Below are 15381 nucleotides of genomic sequence, written 5' to 3'. Positions count from 1 at the left end.
TTAGTTATGCATGTATTCATGTATCCTGTTGTCTGTTTCTCTATAATAGAATTGCATCCAGTTTTCCAACTTATACTGGAAAGCGCAGAGAGGAAGAGGGCAGGTCATCTTTAATATCCCTTTGAGCACCTGATACTGTATAGCGCTGTCATGACTGTCTAGAGAAAAAGACAGTGTTAGGGATCTCTGTGGAAGAGAACATGGATATAGGAAGAGAAAGAGGAGTCTTGGAGGTGCAGAGATTCCATAAGTCTGGCTAAAGGATTGCAGTCTTCTTAGTGGTTTTCTATATAGAAAGCCTCAAACAGATGGACACTTTTGCACTGAGCATCCACACTTTTATTTAGATTAGTCCAAACAGACACTGTACTGGAGCTTCTTAAGAACACAGTCTTGCCACAGGCTTCCTGGAAGGACAGAAAAGAGAGGGTAGGTTGTGGCCATAACAGCCAACAGCCAGAGTGCATCGAGGCTGCTGAGGCAACCCGTTCACATTCTCTGCATCCTGTGCTCTGAATTCTCCATTTACCCTGCTTCGTTGCTGGCACTAACTGGGAGAGATGGGAAAGGGCAACTAACAGTAACAAGAATAACATCAACACAATGTCATTAACCTTAACCTTAATGCAGAGAGGAACTGAGGGATGGCGAGAGAACTGACTGTGCAAGCCAACTGGCAGAGCGAGCTCTCCTGAGAAGTTTGCATTTTAATGCATCCCTCAGGGTTTTCATTTGCTATAGAGCAGTGAGAGGCTTAAATAAATGGCTTCTGGGATGGAATTCACTCTTGGGTTTCATCAGCCAGGAGCTGCAAGTCAGAGGAGACGTTGAGAACCAGTTCTCTTTAATTTTCTCATGAGCTTCCTTTTCACCCCACTCATCAGCTTGTACACAACATTTCTACTGTGAATGATGTAGTCTTGAAGGAGCTGTCAAGTTCTACATGACAATCTGAGCTGCCCTTTGTCAATAATGTGCTGCTTGGGACCACATAACCCACATGTTCAATTATTATTGACATATAAGGATAACAGTGGTTTTCTTCTCTTGGAAGGGAAGGAACCCCAAAGCTTCAAAGTAAAAAGCAAGCAAACTAATCTGTTTTTCATCATGCTTAACATACTGTGGTAGAAACACTTATTGACCAGAACATCTTCTTCTCTCTTTTTCTGCTGTATGGTGGCTGTGACCTCCACCATCCTTCTCTCCTGACTGTTTCCTTGTTGCCTTTCCTTACAGCACCTGTTCACTCCTTCCCACAGAGCCCCCCAACCCCCCCCTTACAATTATGTAGATGCTATCACTCTTCTTCAGAAGACCATTAAGTTTAATTCCTAACATCAGCTTGAGGAGTACCGATAGATGGAGGCTGAGACCAAAGTAGACCTCATCTATAGTAAATTTCCTCCACATGGATGTTAGTATTTATTCACTTACAAAAACGTGGTTAAACTGATCACCAGCCCAGGTTGGATACATGAGACAAGTGCTCGGACCTGGTGCACTGGGAAGACCCAGAGGGATTCAGTAGAGAGGGAGGTGGGAGGGGGGATCAGGATGGGGAATACATGTAAATCCATGGCTAATTCATGTCAATGTATGACAAAAACCACTACAATATTGTAAAGTAATTAGTCTCCAACTAATAAAAATAAATGAAAAAAAAAACGTGATTAAAAGAAAAGAAGTGTGTACACAGTCGCAGCTGCTCCACCTTCTCTCTCAAATGCCAGCACTGCCTCTAGCTCAAAGAGCTCCAGCCATGGAGAAGGGGGAATAATTAAGGAGGTCTCTATATGGTGGCTTAAGACTGCCTTCAAATCCATGGCTGGTAAAGCAACTGGCTACAAAAGCAACTGCGCCCTCTACTGGAGGGGTAAAGAAACCTCATCATTAACAGGACTGTTACTATGGCACTGGGTGAAATTAGACGTAACATTAGAAGTCATTAGATGAGCAAATCTCCCTTTCTTCTCTGTTGCAGGAAATTGCCCAGGACCTCAGAGCAGATCTGAGCCTCCAGAGGGCAGCTATGGGCGCTTCACAGGAGGCAAACCAGGCCTGTCTGGTCGGCCTTTTTGAAAATATCAACCTGTGTGTTATCCATGCCAAACATGTAACAATTATAGCAAAGACATCTAGCTAGCATACCATAAACGTGGAGAACCTGCTTAAGAATGCACTATGATGGATACATTTCATTCTTTAAAAAAAAAAATTCTCTTCTTCCTGCTATTGGTAGTTCTGAACATTATTTTTTTCTATTGAGTCAAAAGGTACCTAAGTGTATGTTTGCAAGTGGAAAAATGGGGGACAGAAATCAGGTATTGGTAGTTTCTCCGTTTTCATTTCTGTGTGAATTTTTAACATAAATGTGGGACCATAAAGCATTAATGCAAGTCAGAATGTTTCAGTAAACAAGATTCAGCAGTTCAACTTTATAACAATAATAAATAAACCTGTCATAGTGGAAATATAGGTAACTTTGTTCTGTATTTTCCAAGTCTTCTGTAAATGTGTTATCATACTTCCATAATTCAAAAAATAAAAATGAAAGAGAATAAATCAATAACCAGTTAAATTTTTCTGGACAGTGCCAGCATTTGGATTTTTAAAAACAAGCAAATTTCTTATTGACTTCAACTAAATGGTGTTTATAGCATTTTAATTATACAGTAGATTCCATCCATTCAGTATACTTTTCTGAGTTGTCCTACATGCAAGTACATGTTTTTAATGTTGTCTGTCTTCTGTGCTATGTTTGCTATTAAAATACATTAAACTATTTTGAAAAAAAGTGGTTGCCAGTGAGTGTATGGTTGAAAGGCTCAGGAATACATATCTGTCCCAGATTCAACAACACTAACCATAAACATAAAATACTGCACTCAGACCCCCGTCCCTCTTTCCTTACCTTCCTCGGAGTTACCCATTTCCGCTTAGGGTGCCTCAATTAGGAGCTGCAAGAATTAAGACATTTCTCAGTGTTAACATCTCAGAAATCTCTGGGAAACCTTTGAGAACATCAAGAAGGGATATACTTTCAGGTCTGGGAGAAGTCTATGGGTCTAATTAGGAATCTATGCAGAGGGAAGAATAGGACATGTAATGGCCCGTTCAGCCCTGATTCATGCTGCATACACTTAGAAAGAGCCCGCTGTGTGTCATAAACTGGGCTAAACACTGGGGGACAAAGGCAAATAAGATGGTCTCTGCCCTCAAAGTGCTCATAGTTTATGGGGAAATAGATCAGTAAATAGATCATTATAAACAATATTCCAAATGCAATGATGTGGACTTCCTAGTGGTCCAGTGGTTAAGCCTCCACACTCCCAATGCAGGCTGCTTGGTTTTGATCCCTGGTCAGGGAACTGGATCCCACATGCCACAACTAAAGATCCCTCATGCCACAATGAAGATGGAAGATCCTGCTGGCACAACCAAATAAATAAAAATAAATTAAATGTAATGATGATCTGATCAAGGTGACCGGAATGGATAAATAAGTGAATGCTTGAAAAGAGGTAGAGAGACTGTGCAGTATTTTTGTTTAACAACTGGAGATGAAAGTCCTTTGGTTTGTCTAAATGCCCAACAAAGAGCTGCAGCTCTCTGGGATTGAGTCAGGAGATCGTACAGTTTAATGAAAACAATCTGGGTGAGGTCCAGGAGACTTGGCCTCTTTCCACCACAGTGCCAACTCCTCAACTAACCAACACTGGAAATCCAGGGTAAGCCGATCAGTCACCTCCCTGTGCTTCAGGTCTCTCCTTTGCAAAGTGGAAATAGTGATTCTTCCTAAATTACAGAATTATGATGGAGAAAAATGAAAGAGTGGATAATAAAGACGGCTCCTCAGATACAACCTGATGACGACAGTAATGAGAAGGCCTGAAGGGGAAGCCCCCCAAGCCCTTCTCCTTCTAGGCTTGTGTCTCTGCCCTCAGATTTTCCACCTAAGGAGAGAGGAGGTGCTTGCACCCTAAGGTGACAGGTCTGCCCTTACCTTTCACATCCACCCGACAGTCCACGGACGCCTCCCCCAGGGGGTTAACCGCCTTGCAGGTGTAGATGCCTCCGTCAAAGGGGCCAGGCTTGCGGATTTCCAGGGAGCAGATTCCCAGGTGAGTAAGGGCTCTGTACTTGGGGTTGCCCTGGATATCCATCTTGTTCTTCAGCCAGATGATCTTCGGCTGGAAGATAAAGATGAGGGGGGAGAGTAAGAAGAAACCAACACAGCTCCATCGCCCCTGCCAGAGGGACAGCTCGTGCCCAGATGCTAGCAGGTCATTAAGTGACCGGAGAAGGCAATGGCACCCCACTCCAGTACTCTTGCCTGGAAAATCCCAGGGACGGAGGAGCCTGGTAGGCTGCAGTCCATGGGGTCGCACAGAGTCAGACACGACTGAAGCGACTTAGCAGCAGCAGCAGTATTAAGTGACATCTTCGTGTATGAGGAACAAACACTAAAAGGCAAACTGGAAACATTATCCCCATCGACCTGTCTTGAACCCCAGTGCCCTGAGTGTTCCTACCTAATGTGCTGTGAAGGTGACAGGAATAAATGTTTTGGTTAGAATGTTCCTCAGCAGGCAGAAAGTAACACAGCCCAGCACGCACAGACCTCCCTGCTCACCTTGGGGGAGGCACGGACGCAGCAGAAGAGCTGGGTGTCGTAGCCAATGACCGTAGTGCAGTCCACCAGGGGCTGGGTGAACTTCGGGGCTTCAGAGAAATCTCGCTGGGCAAAGCCCTCGGTCTTGTAAACAGTAGCTGAGGGGACCAAGAAATGCCTCAGGGCCCCATCCCTCTCCAACTCTTTCTCCTTAACTCTTCGCAGCTTTGAGTCCTGGTGGTACCTTACCTGCTTTCTGGATGTGGGCCAGGTCGGAAGTGACGGGGGCGTTCTCGCTGAGCCCACACTGGTTCTCAGCAAAGACTCGAAATGCGTAGGAGTTGCCGACGATGAGGTTGGAGACCGTGCAGCTGGTGCGGTGATAGCGCTCCAGCACGCTGAACCACAGCTGTGAGTGTCCCCACAAGACGCCGGGAGTGAGACCCCTGTTTAGGGCATTCACTGATCCCCAGCCAACCGCACAGAGTTACCAGAGCCCCATTCCAGAATGTTCGTGTTCCTCCCTCCCTCTCTCCCAGCCAGGCCTCACCCCAGATTTGGTGTCAGCCTTCTGCACCGTGTATCCCAGGAGGGCCGCATTGCCCATGTCTTGGGGAGGAGTCCACTCCAGGGTAGCACTGGAGCCCCAGACATCCACCAACTTGATGCTCTGAGGAGGGCCTGGCCTCTCTGAAAGGGCCAAGCAAAACTGTGGGCGCGACACGCCTCCCCTGCCATGACATCACTCCAGGAGGGGCGTCTGTATGCCAGCCCTCCCTCCACCTTCCACTGCGCCCCCAGTCCCGCCTCCCCAGCTCTCTGTGCGTATCCCCATTCAGGCTGGAGCGGGAGCCCCGAGGACCACCCAGTCTCCCATTCCCCACACGGTACCAATCACCAGGATGTCAATGGTGGCGGTGGCCTCCAGCCCGCCCAGCCGCACACTGAGCTGGTAGCGACCCGAGTCCGCACGCTGGGCCTCTCTGATGAAGAGGATAGAGTCCCGCTCCCCATTCCGCACACTCACACGACTGGTGTCCAAGGCACAGCCATCACGCGTCCAGATGGCTTGAGGTTTGGGTTTGCCCTGAGAAATAGGGAGATGACTGTGAGTGGCCCCCAGAGGCCTCTCGCCCCTCCCAGCTGCAGTAAGGGTCAGATCCACCAGGTCCACATGGTGACTTGACTCACAGCTGCAAATTCTTTGACTGAGAGTTTGGTGAACTGCCCCAGGGGACCTGCATCTCCCGGCAACAGTCTCAGGATCATGGGAAAGGGCTTTGCATCGCCCACCCTCTGAGAGTCTAGGTCATGGACACTCAGGGCAGCTGGGACTAACAATAGCTGCCCAGACTCTTGTCCGTGCATGTGTGCTCACTCAGTCATGTCTGACTCTTTGTGATCCCACAGACTGCAGCTTGCCAGACTCCTCTGTCCACGAGATTTTCCAGGCAAGAATACTGGAGTGGGTTGCCATTTTCTTTTCCAGGGGATCTTCCTGATGCAGAGATCAAACCCACGGCTCCTGCATCTCCTGCATTGGCAGATGGGTTCTTTACCAATGAACCACCCGGGATGCCCGCCAGACTCCTGAGAGCCCCACAAGCTGAGAGCTGTCAGATCTCTGCTGATTGAAGGGTGTGGATTAGCCTCGCAGCATCCCCTAGGCATGCCTGGCCTGATCTGACCTGATCCCAACCCCCCTCAGGATTGCCAATGGAAGAGCCACCTCAAATTTTGGGGGACACGCACCCTCCATTCAAGGCTAGGATGGCTGCCCCACTACTAGCAGAACTCTTGGTTTTTGTTTCCAAATCAAAACCCTGGCCTGGCTCTGGTCATGGACTCAACGTGGGCCTGGTATGATCACCTGGAATGGGATTAGAAGGTTCACAGTGTCTCCAACCTTCCTGATGTAGGTCTGCCTCAGGGCCCGAGGTAGCCAGATCTTGGGGTGCTCTGAGTGATGGAGAGAGAGAGAAGAGGGGGGTGGTGAGCTTCCTGTAGGGGGAAGAGGAGAGTTTAGAGGATGTGAATGCTGCATGGAGTTGTGTTCCATAGGTGGGTGACCCAAGCAACACTCAGCTAACTCAGCCCTCCCTCAGGGAATGAGAGGACGGCACCCGTTGTCTCACTGAGATTCAGGGATAAGCAACCAGCTGAAGGATCTGAGAGAGAGAGCGTTAAAAGTATAGGCAGAAAGAGGACAAAAGGGTGAGCCTGACTCCTACCTCTTTTAATCTGTAGCTCTCTACCACCGACTTTTCATCAACTGAGATATTTTGTTTGTGCATGGACCAGTCTAGCCTGAGTGGTTTGTCTTTCCACTCCTTTTCTACATTTGTCTTCAACACTCCCTTTATCAAGGCCACTTTCAGTGTCAATCCTGGCCCCCAAGTATCAGCCCCTCTTCCCATTTTGGGGCCACACATGGAGGAGGAAGCTTTACTTTCCGCAGGTAGTCAACACTCTGAACCCACCAGGACAGCAATGGCGTCACTGCAGGGGGAACTGGCTCCTGGGTCCCTTCCTCTTCGAGGCCACCCTGTTCAGGGGCCTGGGTAGTGTCTTCCATTCTGTGCAGGATCATTTTGTACAATCAGAATCTGGGAAAGATTAGGTCCATTGCTCACCCCACCCCCTTGATCTTCCAGGCTGTTTCAGTGAAAGAGAGATTAGATTATGTTTATTGGCTTCCAGGATGAAGACAGGAGATGCTCAGGAGTAAGGTTGGAGGATGGGTTCCCTTGGGGTCCTGGCTGGATTCCCTTGGGGTCCTGTCTGGAATCTACTCTGTTTTCCAGCCTTCTGGAGCTCCCCTGTCTCCTCCTTTCTCTAGCAGAAAGCAGCTTGATAGCAGATTCCAGCCTTTATAACATACATGTCCCTGTAAATACATTCCTTAACATTCACCCCAATACATGAATGTTTACTTACAAATAGAACTGTTTAAAATGTACATTACATAATGCAGGATTGGAATGGTGGAGTTGAAAATAAAACAAAAAAAGGTTCTACAAAGCTCTTCCTACCCCTGAGTTTGTAGGTCTTGCTTAGAGACCAGGAACTTCACTCCCACACTCCACCCCCATCACCATCACGAGGTTACTTGGGCTTGGTAGATGAATATAGACAGAAATGTTCAGTGCATGCTGTCCATTTTATTTGCCTAGTTTCCATTTTCACCGGGCGGCTTACATTTCAACCTGGGTTGTGCTGTCTTAGGCTGCGCCTCACCCCTCTACACCAACTGAACAGGAACTGGGTGGTACTGCGAGGCTGGGGGCAGGGGCCGTGTTCTGAGCGCTGTCCCACCCACGTGGCTCGGGGCCTGAAGCCTCAGCAAGGACTGGGCAGCTCAGAGCCCGGGCAGCTGAATGACCCCGCTCCGCTCGGCTGCCCTCTGTTCGACTTTGGCAGTTTGGGTGGAGGAGGGGCATGAAGAACAGAAGAAGTGTTGTGTGATGTGTTCCTCTCCTGTGGTCATCTTGGCAAGCGACCAAGGAGTTGAGAACAGGCGGATATGACTTTAGGGTTTTCTGAAAAAAGAGGGTGGCAGTTGAAAAGGAGGCTCAAAACCTCATCTTGTTGGCTTTGCTTCCCCACTGCTGGGTGGGGAGCGAACCCCTCACGCTTGCTGGGCAGAGGGTTGGGAAGAAGCCAGCTCTGATGTCCCTTGCACTGCTTATAGCATCTCTGAGTTAGGAGGGACCTTGGGACTTTCCTGGTGGTCCCGTGGTTAAGACTTCACCTTCCAAAGCAGAGGGTGTGGGTTCGATCCCTGGTCAGGGAGCTGAGATCTCACATGGCTTGGGGCCCAAAACCCAAAACATTAAAAAAAAAAAAAAAAAAAAAACCCAGAAGCAATATTGCAATCAATTCAATAAAGACTTTTAAAATGGTCCACATGAAAGAAAGAAAGAAAGAAGTGGGATTCCCTGACAAGAGGATGGATCAAGAGGGGACAAACTTAAGTGACAAGAATGTTCCAGGTCTGAGGACAAGCAGGCGAAGATTGTGCTCTCAGAGTCTCCCAGCTCCAGTGGGAGGGCGGGCGGAGGATGGGCTTGAGGCTGAAGCTGCTGACACAGTGCAGAGGTGGCAGAGGACTGTTTGACAGCACAGGTGTCTGGGCTGCGGCAAGCCCTTCCCCAGCGCACCCAGGGTTCGGTTTGCCCAGCAAAAGAGAGCAATCTGACCCTTGCTAAGCATGTTAATAGCAGGGCTCATCTGGGGCCTCTCTTTTCACACATCCACAGTCAGGCGAGGTGTTAATTGTACTGACCTTGGAGAAACCTGGCTTTTCCTGCCACCCAAGGTCTTTCTCCTCCTCAGATGCCAGGAGGGATGTGCAACAAAGACTACCGCCCTGAAGCACAGCCTTGGTTTCCTGAGACCAGTTCTGGGACAGCGGCAGTTTGGTTTTCTCCCTTCACAGAGTCTTAGGAAAAAAGTATTTCGAAAAGTGCTATGAGAGTCCTTGGCTTCTGAGCCGTGTTGCTCTCAGCACTGAATTTTTCTCAGACCGAATACTGTCTTACAAATTAGTGGAGAAAGGGGACTTCCCTGGTGGTCCAGTGGTTAAGAATCCGCCTTGCAATGCAGGGGCTGTGGGTTTGATCCCTGGTTGGGGAAGATCACACATGAGCAACACAGAGCAACAGAGCCCAAGAGCCGCAACTAGAGAGTCTGTGTGCTGCAACGAAAGACCCCTCGTGCCACAGCTAAGACTTGATACAGCCAAATTAATTAATTATTTAGAAAAAAACCCAAGTTAGTGGAGAAGGAAGCTACTTAAAGTCCAGAGATCTTGACTCCTCTTGAATAGAAAATCCCTTCTGACTTCCCTGATGATCCAGTGGTTAGGACCGCATGCTTCTAATGCAGTGGGCGTGAGTTTGATCCCTGGTCAGGGAACTAGGGTCCCACATGCCATGCAGTTCAGCCAAAAAAACAAAAAAGAAAAGAAAAAGAAAAAAAGAAAGAGAATCCCTCCTAATTCTACCTAATTTCATCCTGCTGAGGTTTCCTTCTCTGTCCACGGGAATTAACTGTCAACATCCTCACTTAATTTGGTTTCACATGGCTAGAGACTTTCCTGCAGTGATTCCCTAAGGACTGTGTAGTTCAGAATGATGGTGTTCGTTATGGTCTGGAGGGTGAAGGAACAAGATGGACACATTGAAAGAGTGAAGTGTACATGTGCCTGAGTGTGTGTGAGTACAGGACTGTGAGGGCATGTGTGTGCACAGGCCTGTGTGAGTGAATGGTTACTGAAAGAGCAAATCCACAGGGCAGGCTACGGCTTCCAGTAACCCCAAAGATTTCCATGGATCCCCAAAAGTGCCAGCATTTCTTAGAAAAACATTAGTTAATCCACAGGATATCACATGCATCTTACACTTCTCTGAGGAGGAGACTCTGTCACCCTCTCCTCCTCATGCTGATGACGGTAACACTGACTCAGCGTCACCTTCTCCAACACAACTAAAGTCAAGATTCTTGGTCATCTCAACACCCAGACTTCCAGTTCCTGCAGGGCCGCCTCACAGCCTCGCCGGCCGCTCCTCCAAAGATTTCATCCTCCCCTGCTTCAGCCCTTGGTTCCTTTAGTCATTGTCAAGGCCAGTAGAATAGAGTCTAGCCACTCTAGAATCTGAATTTCAAGCAGCCCACTCTCTCAGCACCACCTTCTATCCCGTCAACTCTCTCCCTCTAGTGCTTCACCAGCAGCGACCCTTCAGCCCACTGAGACCCCTGACCCATTATCCTCCTACCCCTGCACTCTCCATCACCCCCTCAGTGTTATTTTCTTTCTCACCCAGCTTAGCCTCCACGGTTGTCATCAGATTCGCTCCTTGCAAACCCACTCATATCCCTAATCCTTTCCACATCCTAATAACACCCAGCCCCAGTTAACTACCACCCCCTCGGTGCCTGCATCCGTACAGTCCAACGTGGCTGGGGAAAATATTATAAAACTGTGCTGACTTTAAATTGATGGCCAGGACTTCCCTGGTGGCCCAGTGGTTAAGAATCTGCCCACCAAGGCAGGGGACAATGGCTCGATCCCTGATCCGGAAAGATTCCACATACTTCAGGGCCACTAAGACTGCAAGCTGCAACTATTGAGCCCACCTGCACAACTACTGAAGCCCGCATGCCTAGAGCCATGCTCCGCAACACGAGAAGCCACCGCAACGAAGCCCTCGCAGCACAACTAGAGAAACGTGTAGCAACGAAGACCCATCACAGCCAAAAAAAAAGCAATTTAAATGGATGGCCACTACCTCGAAACAGACACTGGCATTTCTGCCAGACTTCCCTGATTCCTTCAGTCTCCTATTCTCCCGGGTGACTGTTGGACATCCTCCGCTTCTAAAACTTCCATACCTTCTCCCAAATCCTCATTCTAATTGATGATCTTGCTAGTGTCTAAGGCTTGCCTGTAGCCTATCTGGGAGATAGTGAAGGACGGGGAGCCTGGTATACTGAAGTCCACGGGGTCACAAAGGACTGGACATGACTCAGCGACTGAACAACAACAACACAGCCTATTCTTAGTTCAGCAGCCAGAAAAGTTTTAAAACCTACACCTAAAACCCTACACCGGCTGCCCCTCTGTCTCATAGTTGAACCGGTGTTCACAATGGTCCTGCCACCTTGTGACTCCAAACCTGACATTCTCTCCCTCACTCTGCTTCTGCCACTGCAGCCCCAGTCCATAAGGCACAGCCCTGCCTCAGGGCATTTGCACTTACTGTTCTCTCTCCTTGGAAAACCTTCTCAATTATCTTCATGCAATTATCTGCAAGCATATCTCTTGACTCCTTTAAGTTGCTGCTCAAATCACCTTATTAACAAGGCTTTCACTGAATAACCTGTTTAAAAACCACAAGCAAACTTTCCTGGTGGCGCAGTGTATAAGAATCTGCCTGACAATGCAGGGCACATGAGTCCGATCCCAGGCCCAGAAAGATCCCACATGCCCCGAAGCGACTAAGCCTGTGGGCCACAACTACTGAGCCAGTACTCTAGAGCCCTCAAGCTGCAACTACTGAGGCCAGTGTGCCCTAGAACCCATGCTCTGCAACGAGAGAAGCCACTGTAATGAGAAGCCTGAGCTCTGCAATGAAGAGTAGCTGCTGCTCACTGTAACTAGAGAAAGCCCGAGTACAGCAGTTAAGACCCACTACAGCCAAAAAATAAATAAATAGATCTTAAAAAAATAATGAAAAAAAAAGACAAACCTATTAAAAAAAACAACAACAGCAAGCACTCTTGCCATTACCAGCATTTTCTATCTTCTTTCTTTGTCTTATTTTTCAGCACAGCAGTTTATCACTATTTATACATTTTATTTGCTTATTTATTTATCTGTCTCCTTACATAGAATGTAATCTCTACAAGGAAATTATTTTTGCCTATTTTGTGCATTTTTGTAACAGTGCCTGGCACATAATAAGATACAAAATAAATATTTGTAGAAGGAAGAAAGAGGATAGGAAGGGAGAGTGGGAGGGAGGATGGTTGCTTCAAGGCTGGGCACGCAGCTTCCCAAGCGTGAAGACACAGGACGGTCCAGATTGAAGGAGGGCACAGGGTCAGCAGGAAGCAATCGAGCTGAGATCTACAGATGGGCCCTCCCTCTGGGGCTCAGGGTCCCGTCTTCTCCGTGTCAGGATGCAGCTGGTCCCATGGCCTCTTATTATTATTATTTAAAATTTTTACTTATTTATTTACTTTTGGCTGTGCTGGGTCTTTGTTGTTGCAGCGACTTTTCTCTAGTTGCAGAGAGCAGAGGCTACTCTGTAGTTGACAGTGCTTGGCCTTCCCATTGTGGTGGCTTCTCTTGTTGCTGAGCATGGGCTCTAGAGCACGCGGGCTTCAGTACATATGGCTCATGAGCTCAGTAGTTGTAGCCCCCCGGGGTTTTGGAGCACAGGTTCAATAGTTGTGGTACACAGGCTTAGTCGCTCCACAGCATGTGGGATCTTCCTGGACCAGGGGTCAGACCGTGTCTCCTGCATTGGCAGGCAGGCAGATTCTTTACCACTGAGCCACCAGGGAAGCGGGCCTCTCACTATCATGAACGCTCTCCTCTGGCCTTCAGGACACAGTGCCTCCGTGTGTGCTGAGAGTGACAAAGGATGCTTTCCCAGTGCCAGCCACCCACTTCCACTTATTTACTTAGCTATGGAGAGCACCTTCTTGACTAAAAGCTCAGTGCTGGCCAGTTGCAGTTTATTTTGATGTTGCAAATATTTTGACGCCTGCTCTATTTCACATGTGCTCACATGCTCACCACTGTGCCTCTCTGGGTCCCATAGAACTCCCCGTGAGAAAGAGGAGGCATTAAGAGGAAGGAGAAGTCCTTGGCGCTCATAGGGAACTTGGGGGCCATCTAGGCCAGCACCATGGCACTCCCTAAAAACCTCTGGATAGACTTCAGTAATTCTGTGAACTCCCTGAGCTTTGTTGAGTATTTTTCTTGAAGCAAGAGCCCAGTTTTCCTTAGTTTTCCTAGGGATCCATATCCAGCAAAGAGTTAAGAACTCTGATTTAATTCTACCTCTCAATTTACAGGTAAGAGATGGAAACCCAAAGGGGTGGATTGACTTGCCTAGGGTCACAGGACAGAGCTAGCATTTGAACTCTTTTTCCAAACAGGTGACAGATGCAAACACTTTGCACAGTGTCACCAGGAGGCTTTACTGTCAGGGGCCTCTGGGATGCCAGTGGGTGAGACCACACACAAGAATGTGGTCCTTCAGGCCTCACTTATGGGCTGGGGATGTTAGGAGTTGACAGCCCACAGCATCCACCCCTGTGGCCGGAGGGGTAAGTATGAGGGGATGAGCACCCTCTCTCAGGGCTTTGCGGAGACCAGTGGTCAAGGAGTCAGCAGTCCTGGCTCTCATTCTCCCTCACCCTGTGGCTTATTCCCTGGGTCTTTTGGGGGAAGAAACTGGCTTTCTGCCTCAAGACCATTCCAACCTAACATGTTCCCAGTAACTTCTGCTCTCTTTATCTGTTTTTCAATGGGGGTAAACTCAGTTGCCTATGTGCCATTGACATTCAAATAGCTTCTGAAGACCCATTGTCTTCCATAGGATGATAAGAGGTCCTGGACTTTCCCAGGACCTGCAAACCCTGTTTGCAGGTAGAACTCAGCCTTTACTCCTGATTTGGAAATAATACATTATCTATTCACATCTTAATTTGGCCTCTTCAAAAGCACTTTGGATTATCTCAACAATCCTTCCAACTACCTTACCAGGTAGATACTAATAATCACCATTTCATAGAGAGGAATTGAAGCCCTGAAGTCCATTGACTTGATCAAGGTCACGGAGCTGCTGGAGGCGGCCCTGGGAATTGAGTCTAGACCCTGTCTTTTCTTCTTCTCCCTATTCTGGCATTCCACGCTGTCTCATTTGTGGTCTTTGCATCCTCTGCACTTAGGGCTTCAAGGGGCGAGAAGCGGGGACTTTATACAGGGAACATTTTTCAGTGTTTCTTTGCAGGAGAGGGCAAAAACCAGTCTCCCTTGGTTGGCTAAGCTAGGCGCAATGGGAGCCACTCCAGTGAAGTCTCTTAGCTACAGAGGCCAGTTGTGGGGCCAGGGCCAGGTGTGGGGCGGGCAGCAGGGCTGCAGGCAGGGAATTCCAGGGCTGGCCAGGGCACCCACTACCTCTTAGGTCAAAAACACCTCTTTGCTGAGAGGCTCACAGAGACCACAGAGGAGGAACCTTAGAATGCTTCTCCTCGAAGGTCTCTGCTTCCGTGGTGCTTGGGTTAGGAGAGGCTAGAGTTTCCCATGGGAGCTGGCGGGGGCATTGGGATGGGTCTCGGACTCCTGGCCCTGCTGAGGGCGAGGCAGAGTGTCACATCTGTTCAGTGCTCAGCTTCCCAGCGGCTCCAAGCTTTTCGTTTCCCTCTTCTCCTGGTCCAGATGGATCCCATCTCACCCTTCATTCCCTCCCTGACTGATGTTAGTAATATATCAGGTCCTCCTAGGCCCTGTGACCGATACATTTTAAAGGTAAAAATATAAGCCTATCAGTATTAGTTACTATAGCGTATCACAAACACCATTCACTGACTTCTCAGGTAAAAAGCAAAAACCCAGCAGAGGCAGTTGAGCAGCAAGAATCCATCAAAGAGGGGGTGGGGGTTCCAGCAGATGCTCCTCCATCCTAAGTCCCCATCCCATGAAAGCATTTAGCTTTGCAAAACCCATGGACAACACCCACTGCCCGGCCTACCCCCTCCCCACCAGTCACCTTCTATGGGGGGCAGGAGCTGGGGAAGGGGGCTGCCGGCCCCCTGCCGGGGTGAAGCCTGAGGTCCGTCAGCATCTGCTGGGCTGGCTTCTTTCACCTTCAGTGTGGGTCCTAAGGCCGCCTCCGGAGCTGTGGCTGCCTCCATGCTGGGCCACCCAGAGGCTGGGCTCCAGGGGAAGATTTTCACTGTTGATGGTGAGGGAGGGGCTGAGCACCTGCTCTCCAGCCTGGCTCCCCAGGGTCATGTAACTGGGCTGTCCTGTTCCCACCCAGCGACTCCCATGAGGGATGAAGCGGGGGCTAGAGGAAGAGGGGGAGCAGATCACAGCCCGGAATAGCTGCAGGAGGAGGGCCCAGTGGCCCTGTTATCTTGGGAGAGAGAGGACACCTCTCACACAGCACCGGGGAGGGAGGGGAGCGCTTGAGCTTCAAACAGCCCCTCCCTGCTCAGACCATTCACATGGGGACTCGGGCTTCTGG

At 49.0% G+C, this 15381-nt stretch overlaps 1 protein-coding gene across 1 annotated transcript; it reads right to left on the bottom strand.

Annotated features, from left to right (window-relative positions):
- Positions 1 to 15080, bottom strand: MYBPHL (myosin binding protein H like). Its single transcript, XM_043877282.1, has 9 exons — positions 14902 to 15080; positions 6486 to 6574; positions 5507 to 5702; positions 5166 to 5305; positions 4865 to 5024; positions 4637 to 4773; positions 4007 to 4193; positions 2915 to 2960; positions 1 to 407 (listed from the first exon to the last, which is right to left on the bottom strand). Exons 1-8 carry the CDS (start codon positions 15044 to 15046, stop codon positions 2950 to 2952), a joined length of 1065 nt encoding a protein of 354 aa, XP_043733217.1. The 5' UTR covers positions 15047 to 15080; the 3' UTR covers positions 1 to 407; positions 2915 to 2949.
- Positions 15081 to 15381: the final 301 nt, after the last annotated feature.

The sequence above is a fragment of the Cervus elaphus genome, chromosome 20 (genome assembly GCF_910594005.1).
Source record: "Cervus elaphus chromosome 20, mCerEla1.1, whole genome shotgun sequence".
NCBI classification, from domain to species: domain Eukaryota; kingdom Metazoa; phylum Chordata; class Mammalia; order Artiodactyla; family Cervidae; genus Cervus; species Cervus elaphus.
The sequence above is the reverse complement of the archived record's forward strand: the minus strand, read 5'-3'. Positions and strand labels throughout refer to the sequence as shown.